The following is a 24,171-nucleotide window of genomic DNA, read 5'->3' as shown; positions in this document are numbered from 1 at the left end:
AATTCAACAAGTCTTCCACTACTGATATGCTTTTCTCATTTGTTGATTAAAGATTCATTCCAAAGCATGGATGATGAGGATGTATTGATGCTGTAGGTTTTTCGGAAAAAATATAAACGATCAAAAAGTCAGGCGAAACACTGCTTATGCGAGGATTTATACCATGCTTATTAATTCTTTTACATATCCGGTCTTCGCCCGAAGGGAGATATACTCTGTTTCTGGTGGGATTTAAAATGGATTCTGTATTATGAGCTAGTACCAAGCAACCTGTTTCTCACATGTATGACTCGCAGCAGTTTTCAACGAGGAAGCAGACATGTTCTGGGAGGACAGAATATTTAAGCTGTATGAAAGATGGCGAAAGATTGTGAAACGAATTATGAATATAAAATTAAATTATAATGCTTTGATTGAAAATGATGTGCGAACATGACAATGCACAATGGCCCAGGAGATGTAATTAAGTGGAAATTAGTAGTTAGAGTTCGACAATTATTCTCTAGACAAAAACTGTTTTGGACAAAGTTGTTACATATGATAGAGCGCTCATTTTTATGTTATCAAAAATAGGGTGACCAAAATTGTCGATGAAATAAAAAATCTAACTTTTTCAGTACAGTGCGCAATAGTAGCTTTTACATTCGCGATGTTTTACTGGCATTTTTGGTATCAGTATCTGCCGTTCAGCTTCAACCAGTTCCCTTCCTTTTCTTCTTCGAAAACTATCGATGAATTAATGCTTGAAAATCATACTATGAAAGCCGAGCTCCTGTGGTGTCTGGAAACAGTTATGTAGCACAAATCACTCCACAATGCTGAAAAATACATTATTGTATTGAGAAGAATGTTTTATGACAACCAGGAAGCTGAGAAGATCTAACTAGGGCGTGATAAAATGAGCTTTATGACGATTTTTGGTTAGATGAAACTATGTAAGCTATACATTGCCTTTCTGCCCATGTTTGTATAGAAGACGTAAGTGATAAAATGAACAAAATCGAATTTTCGCCATTTTGCATTCTACGCAATGTAATTGCATTCTACGCAATGTAATTTGCATGTAATAACATGCAAACAAACATTTTTTGTTCGAAAACATTTGAGCCATTTTGAAAAAACGTTTCCGAAAAATCCGCATAACAGACGTAGTTCCATATAGCTTTCAAACATCGTTCGAAAATCAACAATTGTCAGTATTATGTGCTATAAGCTAAACCTGCATTTGAATCACATTCTTTGTAGAGTCCAAACATGCCTGTCACGATAGTGTCTTTTTATTTAGTGTTTCCTAATAGATGAAAATAAGAAACCATTGAAACGCTGCTCATATAATTACTATTTTCTGCACACTGCCCTGCGATGAACAAAGAGAAGCAATTGTGTTTATAATGTTATAACTATCTAAATTTCTGCATTTGAATCTTCGGTTCTTAGCACTATAATTCCTCGAATTCGACATCGAATTATTCCACATACTCAGCATTATTCATTCCATTGGTGCTAATCACTCCACCATCTTTTTAAAATTAAAATGTTCTGTACTAGTATTTGAGACTCCTTCAAAATAACTTTGAACTGTATTAGAAAATCAATTTTTTAAATCTTTTAGAACCCTTATCAGTCGTCGTTAAACTCAATTAAAAATCACAAACAATTCATTTATTGTGAAATATCGACAGACGTTCTTAAATTTCATTGTTTAAGCTAACTAAATGTTTTAGGAGCAACAGCTAAAGTACTTTTAGAGAATTTAATAACTAGTCTACATCTGGATTTTTTCTGAAAAATTACTAGAAAATCAGGGAATATCAGGGAATTCATTTTCGGATTTTGAGTCGACACCCTGTTTAAAATGATTGGGGCTACAACATTGTTCAACTATGGCTATTTCTATCTATAAAGATAAGAAAGTAAGATTTTTTATTTCATCGACAATTTTGGTCACCCTATTTTAGATAACATAAAAATGAGCGCTCTATCATATGTAACAATTTTGTTGAAGACAGTTTTTGTCTATAGAACAAATATCTCGCACAAAGTTGTTTATTGCGCTTTCTATCTAAGTTGCATTAGGGTAACCATGAAAAAACGGGTTTTTTTTTTGCTTTAACTTTTATATTTCAAATTCTACATCAAAACTGTCTTCGTAAGACTTTTAGAGCTTATCAAAAACATCAATAACTTTAAGTAGGATTAAGATATTGACAAGTTCTGCATCGCAAAATGTTTGTATCAACAAGCTCTAAAAGTCTTTCGAAGACAGTTTGTATGTAGAATTTGAAATATAAATGGTAGAGCAAAAAACAGGTTTTTTAATAGTGACCCTAACGCAACCTTAAAAAAAACGCTATATCGGTTATTTCAAGAGATAGAAGAAAGACTTTGTTCTATAAAGATGTCTCGGATAAATGGTGCTACATTTACAAACATCGTCGAACTATGTTTACCTCTCTCTATAAAAATAAGAAAGTTAAATTTTTATTTCATCGACAATTTTGGTCACCCTATTTTTGATAACACAAAAATTAGCACTCTATCATACTTGTCGAAGACAGTGTTTGTCTAGAGGATAACTGTTGAGCTCTGAATGCATTTCTACTTAAATACAACTACCAATTTCTACTAAAATACAACTCCTGAACCATTGTGCAACTGCTTACATCAAAAAAAATATTCATCACAGCAGGTTGAGTTTCACCCTTTGCAACTTATTGGAAACAAAACAAGCCATTCGTGAATTCTTACACTCATTTAGAGACGGAACTATTCCGAGCCACCAAAACTTTCCACTAAATAGTTACTTCTAAAGTATTGATGCGATCTTAAATAGTATCCCAAGTAATGAACAAACGAATTATATCAAATAATTTAGTACGTCAATAATGCGATCGTATCCGGTACTAAAATTTTCATGCGTTTTTATAGATTTTGCTGAATGAACACTCAAAACAAAAGATTTTTGAACCGCTCGACCAATTTTTGAGCCTTTTTTAGCAAACAGAAGGTATGCGGTCTTCTAGGAAAAACAGTCAGCTGTATACAAAAATTCTGTTTTTAGTCATATTTTTTTGAAAATTTTATTTTCAAAAAAATATGACTAGAAAACAGAATTTTTATGTTTTTTTTTACATCATATTTTAATCAATCATCTTAATTTTGAGTTACGATCTTTTGAAAAAACGATCAATGATTTTGAATAGGGTAAATGATCTTGGTTTGTCCGATTTAGAGTGTTTTCACGCAACTAGTAAATGCAAATCGATTTCTCTTCATGGAAATCACATAGAATCAATACGAGTTTGGGTTCATTGAAAAGCCCCAAGTCTCTAGTCTGCCAATACTAACGATTAACGATTTTCCTCAAAGAGAAATTATGATCATGGTTTGGCCAAAAAATGATCAAGGTTTGTCCGGTTTTAGAAATCACCGTTTTTCACCGATCCATTCATAACTTAGGCTTTTTCTCAGAATATTGCCTTTTCTTGGGCATTTTAAAAGTGTTCACCTCAACACACTAAACACAGAGAAACTTTATTTCTGCGAAGGACACAATAAACAAACTACACCGCGCCAAGAGGTTGCCATAGAAAGCATGTGGACAAAGCAACATAAGTGAATCGGACAACTCATGGTCAAAATTGATGTCATCGAAAGGCGTTAATTACATGGTTTAGCTATGTAAATCTGATACAAATGGTTCATAAGCATGATGTGTGAATCCGTAAAAATCTATATATATATATATATATATATATATATATATATATATATATATATATATATATATATATATATATATATATATATATATATATATATATATATATATATATATATATGTATATATATATATATATATATATATATATAAATGGATTTCTGTCTGTCTGTCTGTCTGTCTGATTCTTATGGACTCTGAAACTACTGAACCGATCGACATGAAAATTGGTACGTAGGGGTTTTTGGGGCCGAGGAAGGTTTTCATGATAGTTTGCGATCCCTCCCCCCTCTCTAAATGGGGGCTGCCATACAAATGAAACACAAATTTCGGCATTACTCAAGAATTAATCAAGCAAACGAAACCAATTTCGGCATGTGAAGGTTTTAGGATACAGTAAATGTTTCTATGGTGGTTAGACACTTCACCCCCCTCTCTACGAGGGGGCTGCCATACAAATGAAACACAAATTTCTGCATAACTCGAGAATTAATCAAGCAAATGAAACGAAATTTGGCATTTGGAGGTTTTAGGGTGCAATAAATGTTTCTATGGTGGTTAGACACTCCGCCCTCTCTCTCTACTTGTGTGGCGGGGGTCTACCATTCAAATGAAACACAAATTTCTACATTAGTCGAGAATTAATCAAGCAAACGAAACCAAATTAGGTATATGGAGGTTTTAGGGCGCCATAAATGTTTTCACAGTGGTTAGATACTCCACCCCCCTCTCTAAGGGGGAGCTGTCATACAAATGAAAAACAAATTTCTGCATAACTCGAAAACTAATCAAGCAAATAGAGCCAAATTTGGCAAGATTTTTGGAGGCACGAAACATTTCTATAGAGAATAGACACTCCTCTCCCTCTCTACGGGGAGAAGAGGGGAGGGGTCTGTCTTTATTCTATCATATTTTCTGTATCAAATATTTATTCCATGTAACGGAGAAACATGTTATTTGCAAGTGGTTGAAAAATCTTGAACGAGAATTGTGTCTGAAAATAATCTGATATTACAGGGAAACTTCGATATAACGTACCCTCGTTATAACGTACCCTCGATATAACGTCACTCGATATAAAGTACATTTTACCTCGATATAACGTATACATTTCCAAAGTATAAAGGAAATTTTTTTTCAATATTTTTTTTTCTGATAGAACAATGGATTATCTGTATTGTGATGCTAAAACAAGTTTTGTACCTTCAATCAATCCCGAAATACAGCTGGTTTTGTGATTCCGGATTCTAAATGAATCAATCTTTAATCAACAGTACGAAGGGAAACATCATGAGAAAGGCTGGCTTCGTCTTCTGATTGCAGTTATTCATTAACTTTACTAAAACAGCAACACAATAATGTATTATAGACTACGTTTGTGAATACTTTATTATGCTTCGATATAACGTACAATTCGATACAACGTACAATTTTGAAAGTGAATTGTACGTTATTTCGAAGTTTACCTGTATAATACTGAGTTTTGGTAGAAGTACTAGGAATATTTTAGTAAAAGCTAAATTCAACGGGGTCGATTAGAAGATAAATCAATGAACAGTTCGGCGATTGGACTCATGAACTTGCGCTTAGTAAGAAAACGTGAATGTTTGAAGGTATTGATAAAAAAAATTTGTTTTAAATTTAAATTTAAAAAATTGTTTTAAATTTTGGGCGAGACGAAGTTTGCCGGGTCAGCTAGTATATTATAAAACTACTTTAATAATGAAAAAGACAATTTTTTTTATATGTTTTGCAACATTCGAATACCTGATTTGACACAGGTGCGCTGAATTAAAACATTCAAAAAAGTGGACAAACCATGATCATATTTTCGACTGGACAAACCAAAATCATTTACCTTATACCCTTTTAAAAAATCGGTCGTAATTTAAATTAGTCATACGATAATGAAAATTGTGATTTTGAGTAGCTTCCGTCATAAGTACCAAGTTTGAAAAAAATCGAAGAGGGTCGAGTCAGCGTCCAGCCGATTTGGCGCGGAATTGCTCTATCGACAAAAAGAATTTTAACATATCTACTCGTCCGCCACGAAAAGCACCACTGATTACATCAAAATATGACAGAGCACATTTCATGTCATCTATATTCATTCCCTCCTTGGTTGCGGATTAGCGTTGCGTTCATTGAGTCATTCAAAACGAGAAGAAAGAAGTCCCCCAAACATTTGCAAATCCATCCCCAAGAGGTGTCGATGCATACTAAACAGCAACATCCTTCCTGCTAATTAGATATACCCATTAAGGTGTACGCAAACGTGCACATCTCTCAAAATGTGTTTCCTCTTTCGAAGCGGCATCTAACCCCAGCGAAAGCATCTCTGTCATCCGGATATGAGAGATGGTTCCCTTCTTCCATTAGCACACATACACACACGCACACTCGCACTCAAAACTTTCGGTCTCGGAGAAAACAAGCCACTACAATCTCGCAAACCCAAGCGATGGCGTTCTTGTTTTCGTTCGGGGTCCCACCTATAGATATGTGTGTACATAAATTTGTGTAATAACCATGTGATATATCAAATAGAATTTATTCCAACAATTAGACAACAACTTTGGCCATTCATCAAAATAAGGATTTCAGTTTTATGACCATAACAAGCTCTAGATGGCAGTATAATCATCCTCCTAAGGGATCATATATATTCAAAAGCCGAGCAAGCAGCAGCAGCAGCAATGGTTTGATACGTATGTAGAGACGCTTCTGTACTTCTGTTCCTTGTTTTGAATCATTTCCTGATATGTACACATATTCGGGGATAAAGGATGTTGTACAAGTCAGTACTAGCCGCATAACCTTTCTAGTGTTCCGTTTCATGCCTGCCATACAGGAGTGATTCCAACCGAATGGATTCAATTCGAAAAGTGTATCCAGAACTTCCGTGTCGTCTTGTGCCCCACACATGCACACATCCTCACTCCGGCACTCCAGAGGTCAGTCTATCCAATCTCGATGGGGAGTAGGAACATCATCATCGTCATGTTTTCCTCTCGGAACTAATATTTTATCATTCCGGTCCAGGCTGGTAGCAGCATTTCTGCATCCGGGCCGGGGGCGCAAAGTAAGGCAATAAATGTTTTTACATGATATATTTATCAGAAAGTTCTCTATCACCTTGAAAATTGCACGCTCTATTTTCGCCGTGTATAATTATGGTACCACAGAAGGACCATTCCATTAGCATCGGACGTCAAGCGCAAATGTAAACCGAAAGTTTGATTTACTCATTGCAGGCTTCCAGCGACTGCGACTCCCCCCACTAGCAGCGTGGAACGATGCTCCACGAGGAGGTCGAACTGGACGATAGCCACCTCTGCAATAGATGTGGCCGCACAGTGGTGGGCCTGGAAACGTACATCAAGCACAGAAAGGTAAGCTGTGTGCAGTCGAAACCACCAACGGCGACGATTACCAGCTCGGGACCCAGTCCCCGGATCGGTTCCGAGCAAGGATACACATCGTTCGATTTCAGCGAGGGAATGAAAGATGCAGATCAACACAAGAAATTACCAAACTACAGCTTCAATTATGAGCTGGAACCCCATCACGTGCAGCGGTCCGACAGTAAAACTGACTATAAAAATGATGTTAACTATGATTACGAGTTGGGGGCGGATCTGTTTTTCTCCTCACTGGAGCTTCAGAGCAGTTCTAAGAAAACGAATCCCAATCATCCCAGTGCCACTAAGATCGCTGCTCCCGTGCGGCATAGGACACGTAAGGTGACAACTTCTTTATCGAATACTGAGCCGGAGCATGAGCAGGATCACGAGGATGATTGGATTGCTCCTCAACATGACTCGGATAAGCTCATGAAAGCCGTCCACGATATAAGCGGAAATAAAAAGGTCGAGCCTCTGTTTACATTTTTCCATCACGAACCCTCGGAACCATCCGAGGAAGAGAGTGAGGAGGACGAGGATTTTGATGCTCCCCCCAGGAATCACACCGGCGGCAAATGGAAACCAGAAAATCGTCCCACATCGTCCCAGTGGCGCTTATGGCCCGATCAGGAAGCCCAACTGCTTGATAAATCCACAGAACACGATGACGAGGAGGAATATAAGGGTTATTCACCCCCTCCAGGACACACCAAGGGTAAGTGGGTGCCTGGCTCGAAAATTGCGCGTCTCGAGTACAAGACCAGTGCACTTCCAAGCAAAGCGTCCGATGATCACTATTGGTGCAGCATTTGCAACCGGAAACTCGCATCCCGATTCGTCTACGAAAGGCATCTGAAATCGAATCTCCATTTGAAGCGAGCCCAAGAGGAAACCGAACTGGAACGGGCCGTCAAACCTACCCTCTATCCCAATGAATTGTCCAAAAGAATGATCAAACGTAGTCCGTGTCCCGAAGAAGCTTTCTTCAACAGTAATCTTAGCCCGAAGAAAACTTCAACTCCGTCCCCGAAAAAATCGAAAATCTCCCCGAAAAAATCCAAACGAAAACGCAAATGCTACTACACCAAATGTGACATCTGCAAGACACGTCTACCGATGCACCTTCTCGGAAAGCACCTGATCTCCCGGTACCATTATCGGAGAATGTTGAACTACCCGGAGCAATGTTTCGATGTAATCCTGAAAAACATTCACCGAATTGTGCTACAATCCCCCTTCCAATGTCAACCATGCAAATTCTACGCCAACACCGAGGATCAATTCATGGCCCACTGGAACTCGCTGGATCACGAAAAACGGCTCACTCCAGGGGGAAAATTTTGGTGTAGCTTCTGCAAATTCGAATGCATCGAAAATTATCACATGACAAACCACCTGCTGGGACATGACCATCTGGAAGTGGTCTCCGTTATCAACCGATCGGTGCCGATCATCATACGGAAAATCACGCCAATTCGGTGCGAGTTTTGTGGTGATGAATTTCGCTACAATGCCGAGCTGAACAGACATCAGCGGTTTTGCAACGAAGGAACCCCAGAGGATACCTTGCGGATCAAGCGAACCTTCCAAAACACCTACAGCTGCGATCTGTGTGACGCATCCTTTCACAACAGGATGCTGCTTCTGCAGCATGGCCAGAAGTTACATCGATTGCCGAATTACTACTGCTCGATTTGTGAAGTGTGCTTCAAAACGCCCACCGAATCGATTCAGCATCGGAGAACCACCGCCCACAAGGTCATGTCGGCGAGAAAACGGCACAAAGTGACCGCTAACTGTAAAAAATGTCATATATGTAAGGCAGAACTCGCCGATATTTTGGAGCTGAAGAATCACATTCGGATGAAGCATCCGGAAAATAAATACAGGTGAGTGAGCTGTCTACCACTTCCCCTACACTCTGTCCAACTTTTATAAGACCCAGTGATAATCATGCCGCTCTGTATAGTTGTAAACAAACAATACTTCAATTTATATTCCAGTGTGTAGGTATTGGTGACTACCATACATTGCATGAATCTCATATGTGTGTGTGCAAGCGCTGAGCGTAAACGAATGTTTTTTGTATTTTTCAAGTGTCAAGTTTCTATAAGACCAGTTACATTTTCCGTTGTTTTAGTTGTTTTGATCCATAAATCTGGAAAATGCCAAAGGGAAAAGTGCTCACAGAGAGAGAAGAAAGACAAATCGATGTATTTACCATGAAAATGTTGTTATCAGAGAAATTACTCGTCGGATTGGACGATCCCATCAAGTAGTGCTCAATTATTTGGCGAATCCTCAAGGATACTGTAAGAGCCCCCGCAGACTGCAGACTTTTGTCGGCCGATAGATCAGTCGGACGACTTAATCAGTATGGAGCGATATGCATATGCGCACACTACACCGATTCAGTACCGGCCGATAAAAACGTTTGATAGGCTTCCGAATTGCATTCAAACTGTTCGGTCGGTCAACTATCAGCCGTCCGTTTAATCAGTACTGGCTAGCATCGATCTACGCACACACGACGATTTGTTTACGTCCGATAGCTCATTTCGCTCTCGATTACCTCTCAATTCGCTCTCGATTACCTCTCAATTCGCTCTCGATTCGCTTTGAATTCGCTCTGAATTCGCTCTCTATTTTGGCATCCAACATACGTGCCGTGCGAATCACTGACAATGGGATGCACCCAATGCTCTCTGAATCTTGTTGATTTTCCTTCACCGTTCTCTTCTCCGTTCTCAAACACAAATTAAATACACAGTCTTTCGAGAATATTCGGCCGATAGTTGGCTAGTGTGCGCACTCTTTACCAACTCGACTATTTGGTTGGCTCGGTGTGCGCACTAGCAACCCAACCCGACCAAACTATCGGCTGAAAAAAAGGCTGCAGTATGCGGAGACTCTAAGAAGAAGAGAAAATCACGTAAATTGAAGCTCTTTGACCGGGATAAGCGGGAAATAGTTGAAACAGCTTCGAATTACTCAAAATCTCTTATGCAAATAAATCAATATTTCAATTTAAATGTTACTCGGGTGACAAATCACCAAGTTTTGGTAAAACATTCTCAAACAAAAGTGGGCCTTAAAAGGTTAAACCTCCTCATCTTAGACCATCTCACATCGGAAGACGTCTGAGTTTTGCCAAAGCTCACATGATCCGACAGTGGGACATGGTATGTTGTGACAAAGAATGTTTCCAAAAGAATACATTCTGCTATATACCATAACGAAAAGTTCTGCAATGTGTAGGTTATCTTCAGTGAAAAAAAAGTGAAAAGTGAAAAATGTTCCATTTAGTTGGTCCTCATGGTTTCAACGGGTACTGGCGTGATTAACGGAAGAAGAAACACTATTTTTCAACCAGGAATGGGTGCATGGTTTCGACGGGATCCTGTGCAAGCGGAAAGCTCAAAATAGCTTCCACATCATTCAAGGATTACATACATGTTCTGGAAGCCTCTCTTCTACCTTTTTGCGTGGACATCATCACAAAGAAATTCACATTCCAGGTACTATTCATACCAGCAAGGAAACTAAGCAATCGATTAAGGACGAAAAACATATTTTTTTGTCTGGCCGGCTTGCTCTCCAGACTTGAATCCTGTTCAAAATCTTAGGGGGATCCTTGTATGCAGAATCCACACTGAGGAGATACGGTACACCACGATTGAAGAGCTCAAGGTCGCAATTTCGGAAACATGGAAAAATATTGAGAAATCCGTTCAGCAGAATGTGAAACATAGTATTCCAACACGAATTTTCCAGATTATTAGCCGAAGTGGCAAGGTTGCCAATTATTGACATGTAAATCAGCCGATCGTTTTGAATTTTTCATTGTTAAGACTTATGAATTTTGAAATGGTCCTATAGAAGCTGGACAGCTGAAATTATCATATTTAATCACAATAAATAACCAAACAACTCTTTTGAACGAAATTGATATTTAATACTTTATTTTAAGCAGTCAACAATGTATGAATGTATCTTGTTGAAACTGTTTGTGTTGCAACGAAAGAGATTCAGAGTGGTCTTATAGAAGTTGGACAGAGTGTATAAACTCGTACTCGTTGTCGACTTGTAAATTCAATAACCCCAGTACTGACCATGTTCATCTATCGTGTCTCGCCAAAACAGCTGTCCACAGTGCGGAGAAAATTTCGTGTTGGCCCAGGAACTTGGCCGACACGTACGTGACAAAAATTGTACATTTTTCAATTTCACCACATCATCATTGCCACCGCCGTCTTCGTCGTGTTCCGCCATGGCCGACCTCGGAGGCCGGGAGGAAACACCCCCGCCGCCGCCGACGGCAGCATCCCGGTCGCATCCTCTGGGCGAAAATTCAATTATCCTAAATGATTCAATTAAAGTAAATATGAATGATCATAAAGTAGGAAAGGAGTCACATCTGTATTCTTCGACTCCGCCGACATCGGTGGTGGCCGGCAGCGGTGGCGAAGCTACCCGTGTTCAAACAGTTTTAGGAGCGTCGCTAGCAACAGCGGAAGCAGCAGCAGCAACAGCTACAACTGATGAGACGGAAGGTATGTACAGTTTTAGATTATTTTTTTTTGCTCACCATAGCAGCAGATGGTGTCATCCGTTTGGCGGGAGATGGGGAGTGGACACGATGAACGGCGGGAGTAAAAGTTTATGGGAATTTATAACTTTTCCACGAACATTTTCGGGCGAATGCTTTTTCGCTCTGTTGTTTGTTAATCCGAGGGCTAAGAGTTACCGCAAACTTATACAACGATTCTGTGTGGGTAGCGGTGGCGGTAGGGTTGAGCCAACATTGATGGAGTGTTTCGATCAATCAGTTCCATCAATCTTATTTATTTAAATTTTTACCCATATACAACACGCAAGGAAAACGACCGTGATTTCTCGGAGGATATTGGGTGTGTGTGAATACGAATCTATATTATTTTTAAAAATTAAACAAATATGTATAGAAATGGAAGAAGAATTAATTTTGACCCTGCTCCTTTTGCAGCCATATTTAATTTTCCATACAATTTAAGGTTTCCTTGCTTGAAGAAGCCCTGGTCTTTTGCAACAACTCAACTATCAAACTCCTTTTGAATGTTATCAATTTAATTAAAAATATATCTCCCATGTCTGGTGAATATGATCGGTGGGGAACACTTCCTGTCCTATTTTTGTCCGTTTAGATATGTTTTCACGTATGCAGTCTAGCGTTGCCATGCTGTAAAATTATATTACCATGTCTATTCAGTCTATGTCTTATTATTTTATTATAATAGTATATTTAACAGTTCCAATTTTTTCAACGCTCATAACTCGACAATTTTCAATAGATCTCCGCATCAATTCATTAGAACTATTTGTACACATCCATTACGATGAAAACAATCATAATTATATTCAAAAAAAACTATTGAATTACTGAAACATATGAAGCACGTCGTCTAAACAAAATACCAATGTACTGATTGATATTTAGAAATTTTTATAAAATTGAAACTTTTTACATAAAAAAGCAACATATCAGGAACATTTTTTTTCGTTTTTCAGATATACAGGGTTTTCCAACTTAAAATTCCGAAAGTAAATTGAAATAAAACACACTTAGAATTCTAAATTCAAATTAAAGTTTGGTTTATGCCATTATGTGTGAAATACAACATCATTCAAATGTCCACCTAGGGCTTCCTCGCACACCTTGATCCGGAACAGGTAATTTTCGATGACTTTTCGGCACATATGGGGCGGTATCTCGGTCATAACTTCACGAATGTTGTCTTTCAAATGTTCAAGAGTTTGCGGAGAGTTGGCATAGACACGGTCTTTCGCATAACCCCACAAAAAAAGGCTAGCGGGTTCAAATCGCATGATCTGGACGGCCAATTGGCATCACCAAAACGCGAAATTATGCGTCCCTCAAATTTTGTTCGCAATATGGCCATGTTCGGTCGTGTTGTGTGGCACGTGGCGCCGTCCTGCTGAAACCACATGTCATCCGTATCCATATCTTCAATTTGTGGCAAAAAAAAATCGCTTAACATGCGGCCATAGCGCTCACCATTCACAGTTACCGTCTCGCCGTCCTCATTTTCAAAGAAATACGGCCCGATGACTCCACCAGACCATAATGCGCACCAAACAGTGACTTTTGGCGGATGCAATGGCCTCACAACAATCACGTGTGGATTTTCTGAGCCCCATATACGGAAATTTTGGGTGTTCACATAGCCACCGAGCTCGAAATGTGCCTCATCGCTGAAGAAAATTTGATGGGAAAATTCTGCATTTTGCTGCTGTTGTTCGTTCACTCAATCGACGTATGACCGACGCATTCCATGGTCACCACGCTCTAATTTTTGTACCAGTTGGACTTTATATGGATGTAGGTGCAAGTCCAAATGCAAAATTCGCCACAATGATGTGTTTGACAAGCCCAATTGCTGAGCACGCCGTGGAATCGAAACATTCGGGTCATCCTCCACACTGGCAGCAACAGCAGCAATATTTTCGGCCGAACGCACATTACGATGATGCACAGGTTTCACAATATCCGCTACGGATCCAGTTTGTTGAAAACCCTGTATATTTGTTTATATAGTTATACAGATTTCAAAAAAGATACTCATTTTAAGAGAATTGTAATTTTCAAATCGCTTGACTGATTTCGATCTTTTTGCAGCCAATGAAAGTTATTTAAACGATTTTTTTTTTGTTTTAGTGGTTATTGAGACCAACAAGACACTCACTTTTTATATGATGATCGAAGATTCAGGAAGGTATGTTATTCGGTTATTGAAATATAGTTTTATTAAATAAAAATTATAACTTAATATTTAGGAAAAATATATTTCAATAACGGAAAATCATCTTTATATGTTTTTTTTAAGTCTCCGCTTACTAGAAAAAAGGAGGGTGATCTCCAAAACATGACCACATTGTTAACATAGGACTACAATTCTTGTGCCGACGAGAACAAACATTAATCAAATATATATTTTTTAGTTCAAATATTTGGTATCATTGACAAGGATCGATAACTGAGGCTCGTGAACGTAAATAACAATAAACAAAGTAATAAATAACCAATTTGAGCAAATTGTCAAATTAACTATAAACATTAACATGTAATGTGGGAAGTGGAACTGAAATACTGAGCTTATTGAATATCAAAGTAGTCCTTAAGTAGTCCTTAACATCTTCAATGCATCAAAAACACATCGGAAAAAGGTCACCAATAAGTCCTGAAGTCCCATAGGTTCATTCCTGACAAAAAGTTATCAAATCAATTCGCATTTTATTATTTCAATTAATTATTTTCTGAATGCATCGTAAAATTTTAAATAACTTCAGTTGAAAGTTTTAGTGAGCCTGAAAAGACAAATGGATGGTTTTGTTGAAACAGTTGAAGATGGTTTATCGACGATTCATTTTTATTCTATGAAATAAACAGTATGAAGTAATTCTAAAATTTTCAAAACGCTTTTCTTAAAAAGTACGAAAGAGTTTCTAATCTTCTTATTGACCATTTCCATTTAGAGGTCATTCAAGCTTTAAGCTTCGATGATATAATGAAGAAGAAGGCATAATTTTAGTGTTCATCCAGTAAACAAGCAGCCAACCGCCTTAGAATTCACATTAAGTTTTCGAAATGGCCACGCGAACCTTTAACTCTTTCAAGCCGCCAAAAATTTATATTACAGAGTTAACTTTCAAATTTCGTTTCATCCAATAATAACATATACGAACAATTAACAGCAAGGCGAGTTAGTTTGAAGATCATGATTTTACTCATGTGCTTGACGCTTCCCCCACCTTGCAAAATATACGATTCTGCTACTAGTGCTACAGGGCTACTGGTATTCGAGGTTACCTATAATATATCAGGAATAACTATCATTTTTATTTGTTGTGAAGAATGCTTTCAATGGACGTGATTCAATAGCCGCTATACTTATATATGTATTTGTGCGGACAATGTCATCCAAATCTCAATTATTGGCTTTTTGACGTAGAACTACGTCTTTCATTAAGGGTGACAATACAGAAAACAGGTCACGTTTTTATGAAATAAAGTTAACGTTAATAACTACTTTGCCGTGAACGGATTTTGGCGATTTACATACCAAATGAATCGGAAATTCCCTAAGATTTGTTACATTACATTACAATCCCATGGTGTATAAATGGTTAACATTCATGAAAACTATAAGCGTTTCCATTTTCCCAAACATTTGTTCTGTCCATTTGTGTGCTTTCCCGAACAGAGTTGTCTATAACGAGCAACTTATGGTCGAGCAACGAAGGGGAAATCGTAAGACTTAAAGTCTCCGTGAACAAAGGAAAAGAAGAAGAACGAAGGGGAATATTTGCCTAGAGTATAAACAATAGATCTCGCTGAGGTAAACCTAGAGGCGAATGAACTGCAAAGTTTAAAGCCTCTTAAAAACAAAGAAAGAAAGAAAAGGTAAACCTTCATTCTTCGTGAGGACACAGGCTGAACAACATCGTTGCTAGGCGAGCTGGACGGTGAGAAGTGAAGGAGTAATACGAGGAAAGAGTAAAGTTTTCCAAGGGCATTTTTGAAGGTTAGAGACAAACTAAACTAAACTAATAACTAAACAACTAAAGAAGTTTAAAGTCTCACGTGTCTTAGTTTCGGATTGAGCTGTGGACGCGACCAAATGACTGACTCGCTGATGTCTCTAGCTTTGCAATAATTGCATCAAACTGACGCCATTGCATTAAGGTTCTGAGCTACACATTTGTGTGGGGAATCATCAAGCTAGGCTATTGTCAACTCACCAAGAAATTTAATGTTCAGGAATTTTGTCTGTGATTTGGTTTCGCATGACGGTAGGAAAACTCTCTCCACAAAGGATGACAGCTAAGCTGATCTAGACCGGCATTATTAACAAAAAGAGCTTCTGTTGAGAAGAGCCCAAAACGAAGATAAGTGTGTGTATATTTAGTTGCTTCAAGCCATCGATATATGGATATTTGTGTGCGTACGAGCGTGCGTTTTAACGTATTGTGCTGTTGCGGGTGAACATGTCGATCCGAACGTGTCGACAAAGAGAGGAGATAGCGGGAGGGAAATATTTAAACTAGGGTATTAGTAATGAATCTCTGCTGAGGCAAATACTCAACCTTTTTCCAAGCAGTTGACATTGTTTGTTTTCCTTCATCATGAAGGCTTCGTTGGTGCCTTTGACATTGTATCAATGCATTGAACTGACGCTATGGTACAGCAAGTGTTGAGGTTTTGCACCAAAAAATTATTTGGGAATACCAAGTTATTCAATAAGTTATAATGAGTTATAAATGTATTTGGGTTCGCGTGCTAGTTGCAAAACTCAAATTACGCTGGTTCAGGTCAATCACGGAGAGCAACTACGAATTGTACAGTATACCCAAGCTCAAGCTCAAGCTCGCGTACTAGTTGCAAAACTCACTTCAACTAGTATTGCATTGCATTGTCAAATTAACTATAAACATTAACATGTAATCAGAGAAGAGAAGTGGAACATGAGAGAAAAAAGTGGCAACGATTTGTGGCAAGAAAATGTAAACAGTGAAAAAATTGACAGATGGTTTACGCTCTAAAAATTGAACATAATGTTAAGATGTCTCTAAAACGGTGGGAGACGTCATATATAAGGTGGGAGGTTCGTATAAAATGTTATTAATGTTAGTATCATCATGATAAACACGGCGAATGGAATAGAAATAATTACTGAAAATTGAATAAAATATATACATAGACGCTGGAAGTGCTGTAGACAAATATTATAATGCATTTTTATCGGTTTATGTATAATGTTGTTAATATTTGCATTATCAAAATATACCCATATGTATTGTAATCATAACTTGCTCTGCTATTCATAACAACATTCATGATCGTATTCCACCAATGATGACAAATGTGTAATTTACGAATGAAGCTTCGCCATAGAAACTGGACATTGAATAAAAAAATTAAAATGTGGTAAGAGCATCAGTTGAAATTTGTTCAAGCATTCTTATCGAAATAAATTGAATGATACAATACGACTAGGTAATGTATGTACGCTTAAAAAACAAATATGATGAATTTATTTTTTTTCAGTTTCGAACACACCTCGTAAAAGCCGTTTATTTTTTTTAAATACCCTCTGTTGGTATTGTATCTAGAATTTAAAAGGTAATGAAACGTTAACATCAATTAGTTTCTAGTATTCAGCTATTTAGTTGCCGGAGAAATGACCACAAACTATATTTTTTTAGTGTTATATATATTTTATGCCAAACCGATATAGTTGTTCTCAGATTTTCGTGTAAAATGGGAAGTTTTGTTCCTTTTCGCAAAATATTACAACCCATTCCATTTCAAATAACTTTTTGCACAAATTCATTCACAAACTGATTCAGGTGATCGACATATCAAATTGACCAGTTAGCTAGTCTTTTTTGATAAAATACTGCACTTGCAAAAAAAAAATAATTTTGTTTTCTTAATTATTGATCGTATTTGATCTTTATATATACCCTTTGTCCCGAAAGCATGTGCAATATTTTCCCAAAAAATTCTAGCTCTTTGGCTATAATTTGATATATCGATCATCTCGGTTAAAATTATAACTCCAAAAAGAAAAAACGAACACATCTGCTTTTTGAGTAAAAAATGTAAATGTATAAAAAATCCTCAGTTTTCAAGGTAAAATATAGAAAATTATAGCACCTTTGGTGCCGAAACCATGTAAACAATAAAAAAATGGAAACAATCATTAATTACGAACACAAAATTCAAATTTCTTGCAAGTTTGATATTTTTCCAAAAAAGACTAGCTAATTAACTTCAATTTGATGTGTCAATCATCTGAATCGGCTTAGTGGTTCAAAAGTTATGAGTTTTTGATAAAAGTAATTTTTGGGAAAAGTTAAAAAAAAATGGAATCACCCAAAAAAATAATACAGGTTCAATGTTTTACCACAACGAAACCAAGCTACCAATTTTCACGAAAATCTGAAACTCACTAGATCAGTTTGGCATGGAATGGCTGAAGTAATACTGCAATAGTTCACAAATTTCAAAGTTCGAGTTTTTCTTGTTGTTTTTCATGTCTTTCATTGCGGCCATAATAACGGCCATAATAATTCGCGTGATATCTCGGCTTATGTCCAATCACTACAACCTAAACGCGCATCTCTATCGAATTGGGCTCGCAGCAAACAATCTTTGTGATTGTGGCGATGGCTACCACGACATCGAGCATATTGTCTGGTCCATGCTGCTCGCTCTCAGCTGTCTAGAGCACTGAGAGCAAAAGTCAGACAATCGGATATCCCCGTCCGGGATATCTTAGGTAGCCGTGATCCTGATCTTCTGCTTCATCTATACCTGTTCCTCAGAAACGCCGATGTCAACGTTTAATGATGTTTCCTTCGTTGTGTCCCTGTTTCGTATCCCTCCTATTCGATCTATAAACTTTTACTTAGTCGCGGCAATACATACACACACTCTTTACAGATACACGGGCCAAAGGTTGTGCAGTCCACTGATGATTCAACAAAAGCCAAAGATTGTACCGCTCATGACAACTCTACACGAGCTGATTATTGCGCCGGCTAGTGACCATTCTATCCTGGATTCCTCGAGAAGACGCACGACGCTAGATATGGGGTACAGACAAGGGGGGCGTTGCTGATTAATGGTCAGCTGCATCCCAATAGGAAGTATCCCGTGTCGGGCACAGGTACAGATCATTGAAGACAGCAACATCACAATTACGAAAACACTTGTAATACTAACCTCGAGCCAACCGCGAGTAATCGGTTACATATTACTAACATAGTTATAAGGCAAACATTGTCGAAATATTGAACTCCCGGCCCCGTCAGGTTGACGCCATATGAGCCTTAATAAAAATATATATTTTGGATAAAAAAAAAAAAAAATTGCGGCCATAATAATAATTAGGATTACTGCATTCGGATTGATGCTAGAAAATATAAATATCATTAACTTCCTCGAATAGTGGATGTGATATAATTCATTTTATATTTGTATATATATTTATATATATATTTAAACGAAATCATTTGTCAAACAAACTGCTAAACTAAAAACTTTTATACTGTGCCTTAGATTTTTGGGTGTAACATTCAAGGACCCTTCAATAAAAATGGCATTGAAACAACAGAGTAAAACTGACATACAATTATGACGGATGGCTACTTTTTGATTGGCGCGTGCTCCAACTAGCAAACCGCCAGTTAAAAAGCACTCCAACTAAAAAAGCGCCAATAAGCGAATGTGTACTGTAAAACTGTAAAAATATATAAAAAATATACAATCGAAGACTCTTTGTGTCGTTTATGAGTTTGTAATAATGAAGCAAAAGTTAAAAATGGATTTTTAATAACCATCTCAAAAAAATATTGAAAAAAAAATTCCTCTTTTAATTTCTCTTACAATTTTGATAAAATTGCACTGAATAGTTAAAGAAGAGCTATATTAATATTTGAATAAACTTATGTAATTATAAACATGTTTATATAAACCTTCCCATCTTATAATTCATCATTAAATACCTTGCGTCAAGACAGCTAGAAATCCATACACTCTCAAATCAAGTGTGCCTGAAAAAAATATATTCTTCACGTAAACAAGCGATGAAAATGTGGACACTTTTTAGCCAGTGAATTGTATGGAGTTCCACTGCTGTGATGTAATGTTGATTGTTCGCTGTCTTGAGTGGAACTGAAATACTGAACTTATTGAATATCAAAGTAGTCCTTAAGTAGTCCTTAACATCTTCAATGCATCAAAAACACATCGGAAAAAGGTCACCAATAAGTCCTGAAGTCCCATAGGCTCATTCCTGACAATAAGTTATCAAATCAATTTGCATTTTATTATTTCAATTAATTATTTTCTGAATGCACCGTAAAATTTTGAATAACTTCAGTTGAAAGTTTTAGTGAGCCTGAAAAGACAAATGGATGGTTTTGTTGAAACCATCTGGCGTAGTGGTAACATCCATACCTCTCACGCTAAGGGTCATAAGTTCAATTTTCACTCCCGACATTGTTCCAAAAAATGGAAGTAACAGTGACGAATCAGCCAAAAAGTGTAGAAAGTCACTATAATACAGAAAAAAAAATTGTTTGCGCTAATCTTGATCATAATGAAGCAGTGCTATTCTTTTCGAGGTTGTTGAGATTATCAGGAAGAGTTTATTTCGTTTATTTAGTCACCAATCATTGTCACCAGCAGAGATGCCAACCTTCCTGATTTTTCAGGATTTCCCAGACTTTTTAGTACGTTCCCTGATATCCTGACGAACACTCAATTTATCCTGATTTTCCTGAAATGATCCTGATTTTCCCTGATTTTTGTACTCTGTACATTATTTGTAATAAATGTACTGGCTTGCATGCCAAGTTTTCTGTCATGATTGTTCTCCGGTTCGCATTTGTATATGTCTTACATTAAATTATACTTTGTACTTAACCTTTTTTATCTCTACCTTCAATTGTTTCGTGGCTTCCCAAAACAGTGCTAGAAATTTTCAAATTTTCATTGCTTTATTGAGGATAATGTGTATGTAGATGTATCCCCAGTGTTATTGATGTAGGAATACGTTTCAGAGTGTAAAATTACTCAAGAGAAAAATTGAATTGAAATTGAATTCACAGTCAATATAAAAAGATATTATATGTAATTTGTTCGTCTGATTCAAAGTAGAATAAACTTTAATGATGGGACTATGGTAAATATATCTATAACCGCACTAAATATCATAAAAATTAGGGAAAAATCAACAAGTCTTCCACTGCTGGTATGCTTTCCTCGTTTGTTGAGTTAAGATTTATTCCAAGCATGGATTATGAATACAGTGTAAATTTAAATATTGTTTTTTCTGTAATTGTGTGTAGTGATGCTGCATGTTTTTCGGAAAAAATATAAACGATCAAAATGTCAGGCAAAACACTAGCATTTCCGCTTATGCGAGTATTTATACCATGCTTATTAATTCTTTTACATATCATGTCTTCGCCCGAAGAAAAATATACTCTATTTGTGGTGGGATTTGGAATGGATTCTGTATTAAGAGCAACTACCAAGCAACCTGTTTCTCACATGTATGGCTCGCAGCAGTTTTCGACAAGGAAGCAAACATGTTCTGGAAGGATAGAATATTTAAGCTGAGTGAAAGATGGAGAAAAATTGGAAAAACAGAACTTTGATCGAAAATGATGTTTTTGTTTTCCCAAAAATCGACATTAACTTTTCGGACAACCCAATATGAGCTATCCTGATTTATCCTGATTTTTATTTTCATTCTTCCTGATTTTTTCAAATTATGGTTGGCAACCCTGGTCACCAGTGATTTGGTTTCGCTTACCAGTAGCAAAAAATTCTCCACTAAGGATGATAACTGCGCTTCTCGAGCATGTATTGTTCTGAGAGGACAAGAAATCAAATGCTTCTACAAGAAAAAAATATTTCAGGGCGACCAAACTGGTAGAATGGTTATTTCTAAAATTTCGTAACATTATAAAATAATATTCGCAGTTATAAACAAGCGATTGGAATTAAACTACAGCGTACTTCTACATCAACAATGCGGTCGGGTCTTGGACACAACCTCCTATAATTTTTTTTTCACTTCACTCTCCGACCTAAGAAGTGATTAACGCTTTATAAAAATTCTTCAAACCTCAAACCGCAAACCTCGAATAGCCTCATGTTTGCATTACATGGAAATTAGGATTAAGCCTTTCGAAAACATATACAAACAAATTGAAAACCTGCAGCGACCCCATAATAATAGACGGGATTTGTTTACCCAATTTTATGACAGGGCTCGAACGAGGCAAAATGAACACAGCTTAATCGCACGATCTTTTTTGCGGGAAGGTTTGTGAGTCATAGATTTCAATTTTATGATCGTTCCCGACTAAATAAGTTCGATTTTTGTTTTCCTTCGAGGCTTTATGATATGGTCGGGTAGATCCCGAAAAAATAAATACATCTCTCTTGCACGATCCCCGAATGGGTTATTTGATCTGATTGAAAACTAAAGATTACCTGCGAATTAGAAACTTATTATAATTCATGTGAAATTGACGTTAATTTTGTAAAGGATTTTAGTTTTATTGGGTTTTTTCCATCTGGTTCTGTAGTTTTGAAACAGTGGAATTTTAGTTTTTTTAATGTTTCGCGCCTGAAGGTGCATCCGTGGCCGAGTGGTTAGCGTCTCACATTATCATGCCGGGTGTTCGGGTTCGATTCCCGTTCTGGCCGGGGGATTTTTCGTCAAAGAAATTTCCTTCGACTTGCACTGTGGTCGCGCGTATTCTAGAGCTTGCCCCTCGGAATACATTCAAGGCGTGTTATTTGGCTTAAGAAATCTCAACTAAGTATTAATAAATGACGCTAGTTAATGCATACGTTGAGACGGCAAAAGTTCCATGGGAGCGTTAACGCCATTCAATTTGAATTAAAATTTGCCTGAATGATGATAATGATGATGATGATGATGAACCACCTCATACCCCTACAAAGGTTTGAGCAGGACGATTTATCTTATAGATAATATTTATTTTCAAACATATCAAAAAGTCAGTATTATAATAACAAAAACAAAGCGAACTGGCTCTGTTGCAGGCATAACTATCTATCAATAGAACATTAAAAATAGGCATAAACTGCGAAAAAACAAACAATGTTCCTATCCATACTGATATTGACATAGTCATAGTCTCAACTTCAGGCTCAAAGTTTTTTTTCAAGGCATGTCAAGAAAGTTTCCAACCCGGGAAGATCCTTGAATGATTGGGAATTGAACCCAATATCCAAAAGTTTCAACTTAGAACATAAAAGAGATCTGCTACAATCAGAAATAATCGATATAACTATCTGATGAAAGATAGTTTACGACAATTCTAAATGAGCTATCCCAATTCCAGTTTCCACTTCAGACCCTACATAAAATTTCATTGTGTGTCAGTTTTCTGCCAGTGTTCATTATTAACATTTGTCCAGGCCCACCAAACACAACGATAAACTTCAAATGGCTGGTCTTATAATTATATCGTACACTACATACTACAATTCAACCTCCTTCTTACATATCTCTAGAAACTCAGAAAAAATGGTTCTATAGTTGTGATACACAGTGTATGGCATTAACGTTCCTAGAGGAACTTCGCGGCTATGTGCCATTTTTCTTAGTACTTAGTTGATATTTCTTAAGCCAAATACACGCCTTGATACTCGCCTTGAATGTATTCCGAGGGGCAAGCTCTTGAATACGCGTGACCACAGTGCAAGTCGAAGGAAATGTCTTCGACGAAAACTCCCACGGCCAGAACGGTGATCGAACCCGAACACCCGGCATGATAATGTGAGACATTAACCACTCGGCCATGGGTGCACTTAGTAATCATTCGAACATTTATTGTCCTTGTTTAAACGGGTGCTGTATATGCTGTTAAAATTGTTAGTAATTTTGATGATTCTATTAGAATTATTAAAACCGATGTGTGTGACATCAGTGAAAGCTGCTGACTGCTTGCTAGTTGGAGCGAGGATGGGTATTGAACGAACGAACGTGGTTAATTATAGAGGCTTTATACGTTTCAATTCATTCGTTTCTAAATGAGTATTGAAAATCTCGAATGGCTTATTTATACTCAATTTATACTGAATACATTTATACTCAATTAGTGGAACAAATAATCCGTACCAGTTGCAAATCGTTGTGGGCAAATAAATTTTCAGAAAAAGAAAACAAATTTCTAGACTGTAAGAAATTCGTGAAGCTTACTGATTTGTTTACTTGAAATTGACTAATTTTATGATACAATTTGCAATAATCATAATCTTCTCCGCAAAGTCTCTCCAGCATCTCAATATCACATCGTTATAGGGAGCTAAGCGGGAAAATATGAAAATATCTGATTGAATGGATATATTCTCGGTTATATTAACTCCATAAAATTCATCGAAAAATGATAAATATTAAAAAATAAATATAATTTTTTTGGGTCCCGTTTTTA

The 24,171-nt window shown here is 37.1% G+C and overlaps 1 protein-coding gene across 1 annotated transcript in view; it reads left to right on the top strand.

Annotated features, from left to right (window-relative positions):
* The window catches only part of LOC129779250 (zinc finger protein ZFAT), a 224,618-nt gene that overhangs the window by 122,739 nt on the left and 77,708 nt on the right, over positions 1-24,171 (top strand). Inside the window, exons 2-3 of the mRNA XM_055786634.1 lie at positions 6,976-9,014; positions 11,269-11,678. Of these exons, the coding sequence (XP_055642609.1) occupies positions 7,018-9,014; positions 11,269-11,678 (2,407 nt within the window). The 5' untranslated portion in view covers positions 6,976-7,017. The remainder of the gene's footprint in view (positions 1-6,975; positions 9,015-11,268; positions 11,679-24,171) is intronic.

Source organism: Toxorhynchites rutilus, chromosome 3 (assembly GCF_029784135.1).
Source record: "Toxorhynchites rutilus septentrionalis strain SRP chromosome 3, ASM2978413v1, whole genome shotgun sequence".
NCBI classification, from domain to species: Eukaryota; Metazoa; Arthropoda; class Insecta; order Diptera; family Culicidae; genus Toxorhynchites; species Toxorhynchites rutilus.
This window is presented reverse-complemented; position numbering and strand designations above follow the sequence as displayed.